This window comes from Anomaloglossus baeobatrachus, chromosome 9, assembly GCF_048569485.1.
Source record: "Anomaloglossus baeobatrachus isolate aAnoBae1 chromosome 9, aAnoBae1.hap1, whole genome shotgun sequence".
Classification (NCBI taxonomy): Eukaryota; Metazoa; Chordata; class Amphibia; order Anura; family Aromobatidae; genus Anomaloglossus; species Anomaloglossus baeobatrachus.
The window spans coordinates 219353322-219364109 of NC_134361.1; the positions used below are offsets into that span (position 1 = coordinate 219353322).

General features: G+C 46.5%; 1 protein-coding gene across 1 annotated transcript; it reads right to left on the reverse strand.

Annotated features, from left to right (window-relative positions):
- Positions 1-478: 478 nt before the first annotated feature.
- Positions 479-9040, reverse strand: LOC142250751 (LHFPL tetraspan subfamily member 3 protein-like). Its single transcript, XM_075322964.1, has 4 exons — positions 8943-9040; positions 3749-4135; positions 3427-3663; positions 479-623 (listed from the first exon to the last, which is right to left on the reverse strand). Exons 2-4 carry the CDS (start codon positions 4125-4127, stop codon positions 601-603), a joined length of 639 nt encoding a protein of 212 aa, XP_075179079.1. The 5' UTR covers positions 4128-4135; positions 8943-9040; the 3' UTR covers positions 479-600.
- Positions 9041-10788: the final 1748 nt, after the last annotated feature.

Sequence of the window (10788 nt, forward strand, 5' to 3'; positions counted from 1 at the left end):
GGAAAAACACTAAGCTCCATGTAGATACTACAACCTGCTGAGCTCATTGATTGTCTGCAGCAGTAAAGGACAAAGGAACATCAAGATCCCTAGAGATGGACTTGTAAGCTTGAGATTGATGATATTTTTCAACAATTTTGGTTTCAAAGTCCTTTTTGTTCTCCATGCTTACTGTGGCACACACACACACACACACACACACACACACACACACAATGCAAAGATTGAGTCAACTTCTCCCCTTTTTAGCTGGTTTCAGGTGTGATTTCCATATTGCCCACACCTGTTATTTTCCACTGGTGAGTTGAATGAGCATCACACGCTGGAAACAATGATATTTACCTATAATTTTGGAAAGGTTTCAACAATTTTGAGGGTTTTGTGTGAAATTATGTCCAATTTGCCTTCAATACACAGTAAGGAAATAAAGGTGAAGAAGAAAACTTCTCTGGTGGATATAATCCCCTGTTCACACTGATGACACCAAATAAATAATTATTTTATTATTACAGAAAAAAACATTTTTACATCATTGGTGCAAATATCGACAAACACCGAAAATCCAAAAGTGATGGCTCATCCACGCGGTCACGTCAGTCGTCAGGGGGTGTCTGAACTGAACCCTAAAAATAAAAAAGAAATGGATGATCCTAATGAGAAGCGGACAGATATCCGGGGCTTCAACATTTTTTATTTCATCTTATTACGTATCAGGAAATTACAGATCCGTCTATAAGAAAAAGAACGAGACGTTCAGGACTCCGGGAAATTTGTGGTTGCGCAGACTGCGAAATGGTCCCCGAGTATAAGCCCCAGAATCTGCTGCATATAAATAGATAGGAGAGGACGAGTCAAGGACTAGTGGACAGAACGCCGGGGATATTGTATTTTAATGGCCCTCGTTCCAGAAGTTCCTTCTCTGCTGAGTCACCGGCAGCTAATTATTATCAACTCCGTGCTGTGCGTAATACCGCCAGAAAGTGCAAGGACAGCAGAGGAAGACGAGGGGATCTCAGAGGGAAGAAGATTAATTACAAGGACAATAACATGAGTCATACAGACCGTCTACTGTAATACTGCCCCTGTGTACAAGAATATAACTGCTATAATACTGCCCCTATGTACAAGAATATAACTGCTATAATACTGCCCCTATGTACAAGAATATAACTACTATAATACTGCCCCCTATGTACAAGAATATAACTACTATAATACTGCTCCTATGTACAAGAATATAACTACTATAATACTGCTCCTATATACAAGAATATAACTACTATAATACTGCCCCCTATGTACAAGAATATAACTACTATAATACTGCCCCTATGTACAAGAATATAACTACTATAATACTGCCCCAATTCACAAGAATATAGCTACTATAATACTGCCCCTATGTACAAGAATATAACTACTATAATACTGGCCCCTATGTACAAGAATATAACTACAATAATACTGCCCCTATGTATAAGAATATATCTACTATAATACTGCCCCCTATATACAAGAATATGACTACTATAATACTGCCCCCTATATACAAGAATATAACTACTATAATACTGCCCCCTATGTACAAGAATATAACTATTATAATACTGCCCCTATGTACAAGAATATAACTACTATAATACTGCTCCCTATGTACAAAAATATAACTACTATAATACTGCCCCTATGTACAAGAATATATCTACTATAATACTGCCCCCTATATACAAGAATATGACTACTATAATACTGCCCCCTATGTACAAGAATATAACTGCTATAATACTGCTCATATGTACAAGAATATAACTACTATAATACTGCCCCTATGTACAAGAATATAAATACTATAATACTGCCCCTATGTACAAGAATATAACTACTATAATACTGCCCCTATGTACAAGAATATAACTACTATAATATTGCCCCCTATGTACAAGAATATAACTACTATAATACTGCTCCTATGTACAAGAATATAACTACTATAATACTGCCCCTATGTACAAGAATATAACTGCTATAATACTGCCCCTATGTACAAGAATATAACTACTATAATACTGCCCCCTATGTACAAGAATATAACTACTATAATACTGCCCCCTATGTACAAGAATATAACTATTATAATACTGCCCCTATGTACAAGAATATAACTACTATAATACTGCTCCTATGTACAAGAATATAACTACTATAATACTGCCCCTATGTACCGGAATATAACTACTATAATACTGCTCCCTATATACAAGAATATAACTACTATAATACTGCCCCTATGTACAAGAATATAACTACTATAATACTGCTCCTATGTACAAGAATATAACTACTATAATACTGCCCTCTATGTACAAGAATATAACTACTATAATACTGCCCCTATGTACAAGAATATAACTACTATAATACTGCCCCTATGTACAAGAATATAACTACTATAATACTGCCCCTATATACAAGAATATAACTACTATAATATTGCCCCCTATGTACAAGAATATAACTACTATAATACTGCTCCTATGTACAAGAATATAACTACTATAATACTGCCCCTATATACAAGAATATAACTACTATAATACTGCTCCTATGTACAAGAATATAACTACTATAATACTGCCCCCTATGTACAAGAATATAACTACTATAATACTGCCCCCTATGTACAAGAATATAACTACTATAATACTGCTCCTATGTACAAGAATATAACTACTATAATACTGCCCCTATATACAAGAATATAACTACTATAATACTGCCCCTATGTACAAGAATATAACTACTATAATACTGCCCCTATGTACAAGAATATAACTACTATAATACTGCCCCTATGTACAAGAATATAACTACTATAATACTGCCCCCTATGTACAAGAATATAGCTACTATTATACTGCCCTTATGTACAAGAATATAACTACTATAATACTGCCCCTATGTACAAGAATATAACTACTATAATACTGCCCCTATGTACAAGAATATAGCTACTATAATACTGCCCCCATATATCATAATATAACTACTTCTTATCTGCATTTTTACAGAATAATCAAGTGGAGCAGTGATTGTACGGTACATAGATAGTGAGCGATGCTCTGCGGTACATGTACTTGGCAATGCTCTGCGGCTCTTTAGGGAAGTTACTACATGATTATTAGCTAATTATTTCTATAAATGAAGAGAGGAACAAAAAGAGAAAACAAAAAACAGGAAGTGAATGGGGAACATGTTCTAGACGCGCTTCTCCATTCCCGGCAGATATTTGTGGTCACCACTAGGGGGAGCTCTCCGCATATGATTTCACCAAGAACATTACCAATTAGTGTGTAATGGGCTCCCCCTAGTGGTGGCAGCAGGGAGCAAAAAAACTCATTTTTTTGTGCTTTTGTTTTTTCCTCTTACCTTTCTTGTTGGGTTTGATATCACTGGGGTTCAAAGCATCATGACGTTTCCCGAGGGTGAACCCTAAAACGGACAGGACCAGACAGTCGAAGGTTCCCAGTATGGCCAGTATGAAGCCCCAGTGCACGGAGCAGGTGCCCAGCTGGTATCGGTCAGAGCGGTAGTTACAAAAGTGGCGCACGGCCGGCGAGTCCCAGCCGTCCGGGAACAGGATACAGGCCAGAGCCTGGCAGAAAGCTACGGAGAGAGACAGAGACCACTAAACCCATGTGGAATTAACAGTTCGGCCATATTTGATAACCCCCCCACCCCCGTCCATTACCGGCGGTCAGCTGGAGCCAGGCGCAGAGTTTGTAGACGCTGCCCGAGTGGCAGAACCACAGCAGGACGATGGCGGCCAGGCTGAGCAGCACCAGCAGCAGCGCCCCCAGCATGAAGCCCGCCGCCGTCTGGAAGGGTGGGAGCGCCTCCAGGACCCCATCAGGACCCCGACAGTCTGTGCCCCAATCCGACTCCTCGCACACCTGGTACAGGCCAAAATGTCCACTCCCCTCCCCACCTAATACCCAGGTGGGCTGCAGGAGGACCACAATCTCCAGGATCCCAAGGAACAGGGTGCAGGACGCCCACAAAACCGTGACCGCCCGACCATTCTGGACAAAGGCCGTGTCATATAGATGGAGGTGTCCAGGGGGATCCATGAGGGGACCTAGAGGGGCAGGAAAAATCAGGACAGGATCTATAGCAGCTGTCCAAACACAGAATATGTCACCCTTATAAACCTGATCTAGAACCTGCCTTATCTGTACAGATACATGATCTAGAACCTGCCTCCTCCAGACAGGTACATGACCTAGAACCTGCCCTCTTCTCTATACAGTTTCATGATCTAGAACCTGCCTCTTCTGTACAGTTACATGATCTAGAACCTGCCTCATCTGTACAATTACAGAATCTAGAACCTGCCTCCTCCAGACAGGTACATGACCTAGAACCTGCCCTCTTCTCTATACAGTTTCACGATCTAGAACCTGCCTCTTCTGTACAGTTTCATGATCTAGAACCTGCCTCTTCTGTACAGTTACATGATCTAGAACCTGCCTCATCTGTACAATTACAGAATCTAGAACCTGCCTCCTCCAGACAGGTACATGACCTAGAACCTGCCTCCTCTGTAATGTTACATGACCTAGAATCTGCCTTATCTATGGGACTACATGACCTAGAACCTGCCTACTATATACAGCTATACAATCTGGAACCTGGCTCCTCTATACAATTACATGACCTAGAACCTGCTCCCTCTGTACAGCTACATGATCTAGAACCTACCTCCTCTATATACCTACATGATCTAAAACCTGCCTTATCTATATAGTTACATGACCAAGAACACTTTCCCTATATTCATATACTTACATGACCTAGAACCCATCTCCTCTATACAGTTGCATGACCTAAAACCTGCATCCTCTATATATAGGTACATTACCTAAAACCTGTTCCCTCTATACAGTTACATGATCTAGAACCTGCTCCCTCTATACAGTTGCATTACCTAGAACATGCTCCCTTTAACAGCTGCATGACCTAGAACCTGCTCCCTCTATACAGTTGCATTACCTAGAACATGCTCCCTTTAACAGCTGCATGACCTAGAACCTGCTCCCTCTATACAGTTGCATGACCTAGAACTTGTTTCTCTTCTATACAGTTGCATGATCTAAAACCTTCCTCCTCTATATATGGTTGAATGACATAGAACCTGCCTCCTCTATATATAGGTACATGACATAGAACCTGCCTCCTCTATATATAGGTACATGACGTAGAACCTGCCTCCTCTATATAGAGGTACATGACGTAGAACCTGCCTCTTCTATATATAGGTACATGACATAGAACCTGCCTCCTCTATATATAGGTACATGACATAGAACCTGCCTCCTCTATATAGAGGTACATGACGTAGAACCTGCCTCCTGTATATAGAGGTACATGACATAGAACCTGCCTCCTCTATATAGAGGTACATGACGTAGAACCTTCCTCCTCTATATATGGGGACATCACCTAGAACCTGCCTCCTCTATATATAGGTACATGACGTAGAACCTGCCTCCTCTATATATAGGTGCATGACGTAGAACCTGCCTCCTCTATATATAGGTACATGACGTAGAACCTGCCTCCTCTATATATAGGTACATGTCGTGGAACCTGCCTCCTCTATATATAGGTACATGACCTAGAACCTGCCTCCTCTATATATAGTTACAGGATCTAGAACCTGCCTCCTCTATGCCATTGCATGACCTAGAACCTGCCTCCTCCATACCATTACATGACCTAGAACCTGTCTCCCCTATATAGCTACATTATCTAAAACCTGCCTCATCTATATATAGGTACATGACGTAGAACCTGCCTCCTCTATATATAGGTACATGACGTAGAACCTGCCTCCTCTATATATAGGTACATGACGTAGAACCTGCCTCCTATATATATAGGTACATGACTTGGAACCTGCCTCCTCTATATATAGGTACATGACGTAGAACCTGCCTCTATATATAGGTACATGACGTAGAACCTTCCTCCTCTATATATTGGTACAAGACGTAGAACCTGCCTCCTCTATATATAGGTACATGATGTGGAACCTGCCTCTATATATAGGTACATGATGTGGAACCTGCCTCTATATATATATAGGTACATGACCTAGAACCTGCTTCCTCTCTACAACTACATTACATAGAACTTGCCTCCTCTATATATAGGTACATGACGTAGAACCTGCCTCCTCTATATATAGGTACATGACGTAGAACCTGCTCCCTCCTCTATACAGATAAAGGACCTAGAACCTGCTCCCTCCTCTATACAGATAAAGGACCTAGAACCTGAAGGACCTAGAACCTGCCCCCTCCTCTATACAGATAAAGGACCTAGAACCTGCCCCCTCCTCTATACAGATAAAGGACCTAGAACCTGCCCCCTCCTCTATACAGATAAAGGACCTAGATTTGTTGACTCTGCAGACACTTAGAACCTGCATCTTATGGCAGAAATCTCCCTCCATCCCGGACCTAGAATCGGCCTCATACAGAGCAGTCTGGGATGTGTGCACTGTATACAGAAGTGCGGGAATTCACCCGCTCCAATACAGAGACTGGACCAGAACACGGCTCCCCCCACTACAAATACCTGATCTAGAACCGATCCCCTGCTCAGTACAAACACCTGCTATATGGGGGACCTGTCTGCTATACGGGGCTGTGTCTGATATATGGGGGACCTCTCTGCTATACGGGGCTGTGTCTGATATATGGGGGACCTCTCTGCTATACGGGGCTGTGTCTGATATATGGGGGACCTCTCTGCTATATGGGGCTGTGTCTGATATATGGGGGACCTCTCTGCTATATGGGGCTGTGTCTGATATATGGGGGACCTCTCTGCTATACGGTGCTGTGTCTGATATATGGGGGACCTCTCTGCTATATGGGGCTGTGTCTGATATATGGGGGACCTCTCTGCTATACGGGGCTGTGTCTGATATATGGGGGACCTCTCTGCTATACGGGACTGTGTCTGATATATGGGGGACCTCTCTGCTATATGGGGCTGTGTCTGATATATGGGGGACCTCTCTGCTATACAGGGCTGTGTCTGATATATGGGGGACCTCTCTGCTATACGGGACTGTGTCTGATATATGAGGGACCTCTCTGCTATATGGGGCTGTGTCTGATATATGGGGGACCTCTCTGCTATACGGGGCTGTGTCTGATATATGGGGGACCTCTCTGCTATACGGGGCTGTGTCTGATATATGGGGGACCTCTCTGCTATACGGGGCTGTGTCTGATATATGGGGGACCTCTCTGCTATACGGGACTGTGTCTGATATATGGGGGACCTCTCTGCTATACGGGACTGTGTCTGATATATGGGGGACCTCTCTGCTATACGGGACTGTGTCTGATATATGGGGGACCTCTCTGCTATACGGGACTGTGTCTGATATATGGGGGACCTCTCTGCTATACGGGACTGTGTCTGATATATGGGGGACCTCTCTGCTATACGGGGCTGTGTCTGATATATGGGGGACCTCTCTGCTATACGGGACTGTGTCTGATATATGGGGGACCTCTCTGCTATACAGGGCTGTGTCTGATATATGGGGGACCTCTCTGCTATATGGGACTGTCTCTGCTATACAGGGCTGTCTCTGCTATACGGGGGATGTCTCGGTTATACAGGAGCTCTAATACACGGGGGATGTCTCTGATATACGAGGGCTCTGATATACAGGGGATTTCTCTGCTATATGGGGTTCTTCTATAAGTCAGGCATCTCTGCTATACGGGGGGGTCTCTGCTACACGGGGGGGTATCTCTGCTATACGGGGGGGTGTCTCTGCTATACGGGGGGGAGGGATATCTCTGCTAAAAGGGGGGGTGTCTCTGCTATACGGAGGGGTATCTCTGCTATACGGGGGGGTGTCTCTGCTATACGGGGGGGTCTCTGCTATACGGAGGGGTGTCTCTGCTATACGGGGGGGTGTCTCTGCTATACGGGGGGGCCTCTGCTATACGGAGGGGTGTCTCTGCTATACGGGGGGAGGGGTATCTCTGCTATACGGGGGGGTGTCTCTGCTATACGGGGGGGTGTCTCTGCTATACGGGGGGGTATCTCTGCTATACGGGGGGTGTCTCTGCTATACGGGGGGGTGTCTCTGCTATACGGGGGGGTGTCTCTGCTATACGGGGGGGTGTCTCTGCTATACGGGGGGTGTCTCTGCTATACGGGGGGGTGTCTCTGCTATACGGGGGGGTATCTCTGCTATACGGGGGGGTCTCTGCTATACGGGGGGGTGTCTCTGCTATACGGAGGGGTGTCTCTGCTATACGGAGGGGTGTCTCTGCTATACGGAGGGGTGTCTCTGCTATACGGGGGGGGGTCTCTGCTATACGGGGGGGGGTCTCTGCTATACGGAGGGGTGTCTCTGCTATACGGGGGGGTATCTCTGCTATACGGGGGGGTGTCTCTGCTATACGGGGGGGTATCTCTGCTATACGGGAGGGTATCTCTGCTATACGGAGGGGTGTCTCTGCTATACGGAGGGGTGTCTCTGCTATACGGGGGGGGTGTCTCTGCTATACGGGGGGGTGTCTCTGCTATACGGAGGGGTATCTCTGCTATACGGAGGAGTGTCTCTGCTATACGGGGGGGTATCTCTGCTATACGGGGGGGTGTCTCTGCTATACGGGGGGGAGGGGTATCTCTGCTATACGGGGGGGGTCTCTGCTATACGGGGGGTATCTCTGCTATACGGAGGGGTATCTCTGCTATACGGAGGGGTATCTCTGCTATACGGGGGGGTATCTCTGCTATACGGGGGGGTATCTCTGCTATACAGGGGGGTATCTCTGCTATACAGGGGGTATCTCTGCTATATGGGGGGGGGTGCCTCTGCTATACGGGGGTCTCTGCGGTCTCACCCTGCCGCTGCCTCCCGTCCTCAGCGCATCCTCCCTCTTCTCCAGGCCTCGGTGCTGTGAGCTGCAGATTCTCCTCCCCTCCTCCGCACACATCCTCATCCTCCTCCTCCCTCTGTGCAGCAGCCTCATATCTGCGGTAGTGATATCTGCGGCTATGGCGGCCATACTTACCCCTAGGACCGACACCTGCACTGATTTATTAACCCTTTACAGATGCTGCTCCAATCAGTCTAAAAAGTATATATGGCCCTCTACTCCAGTATATACTATATACCCTTTATTCTATTATCCTCTATGCTTTACACTGCGTTTGCTCTTTCCTATACACACATGACCTGCACCTCATATTAATCAAGCCTTTACAGAAGGTTTTTCTCATCTGTGAACACTTATTGTCCTATCCAGTGTATATATAGTTATGGATTTATTCCACCGTCCCCATGACAACACTTCCTGTAACAGCGACTACAAGGTGCAGCGGCGATCACTGACTGCGAAATCTCCTTTAAATTGCCAGGAAGTGTTATCAGAAGGCAGATATTTATGGGGCTGTGATCTGTTATGTCATCGGGGCCCGGAGTCACAAAGCTGCCTGTATATGGCTGATCCCAGCGGCCGGGAACTGATAGGATCAGGATATGTCAGCGTCTTACACGGATTATTCAGATAATGCCGCTCCATTACAGGCAGTGACGGCTCTGCGGACAGGACGGGCGGCCATGAGGGGCACGGGGGTCCTGTGTGGTTTACTATTGGTGGCACATTGGGACTCCCCCAAGAGATCCGCCAGGAACAAGACCCTCCGTATACAGGGAACACCCCACGAGACCCTCTGTATACCGGGAACACCCCACAAGACCCTCCATATACCGGGAACACCCCACAAGACCCTCCGTATACCGGGAACACCCCACAAGACCCTCCGTATACCGGGAATACCCCACAAGACCCTCCGTATACCGGGAACACCCCACAAGACCCTCCGTATACCGGGAACACCCCACAAGACCCTCCGTATACAGGGAACACCCCACAAGACCCTCCGTATACCGGGAACACCCTACAAGACCCTCCGTATACCGGGAACACCCCACAAGACCCTCCGTATACCGAGAACACCCTACAAGACCCTCCGTATACCGGAAACACCCCACAAGACCCTCCGTATACCGGGAACACCCCACAAGACCCTCCGTATACCGGGAACATCCCACAAGACCCTCCGTATACCGGGAACCCCCCACAAGACCCTCCGCATACCGGGAACCCCCCACAAGACCCTCCGTATACCGGAAACACCCCACAAGACCCTCCGTATACCGGGAACACCCCACAAGACCCTCCGTATACCGGGAACACCCCACAAGACCCTCCGTATATCGTGAACACCCCACAAGACCCTCCGTATACCGGGAACACCCCACAAGACCCTCCGTATACCGGGAACACCCCACAAGACCCTCCATATACCGGGAACACCCCACAAGACCCTCCGTATACTGGGAACACCCCACAAGACCCTCCGTATATCGTGAACACCCCACAAGACCCTCCGTATACCGGGAACACCCCACAAGACCCTCCGTATACCGGGAACACCTCATAAGACCCGTTTTGGAGCTGCGCTGACCCACTTTGCCCCATCCCTCGCTCATTTTTCCCGGTCACTTTCGCCTTCCTCACGTCACCCGTCTGGGGTATTGGTGTTATGGCCGATCGGTGATGGAGACTTCAGTCACGTCAGTAGCAGGCGACGTTGGCGGCACAAGCACAGAAGAGGGCGGGGCAATGTCACGGGTAACGCCCACTGAGCGCTGAACCTGCAGCCGCCAACCTCCTGGTACAG

What these genes read in the sequence shown, in the direction of transcription:
- LOC142250751 (XM_075322964.1), bottom strand. Translation starts at nt 4,127, where the DNA reads ATGGATCCCCCTGGACACCTCCATCTATATGACACGGCCTTTGTCCAG. An exon ending in CTGGCTCCAGCTGACCGCCG is followed by an intron (nt 3,664 to 3,748) that starts GTAATGGACGGG and finishes CTCTCTCCGTAG; the next exon opens with CTTTCTGCCAGGCTCTGGCC. An exon ending in TATCAAACCCAACAAGAAAG is followed by an intron (nt 624 to 3,426) that starts GTAAGAGGAAAA and finishes TTTTATTTTTAG; the next exon opens with GGTTCAGTTCAGACACCCCC.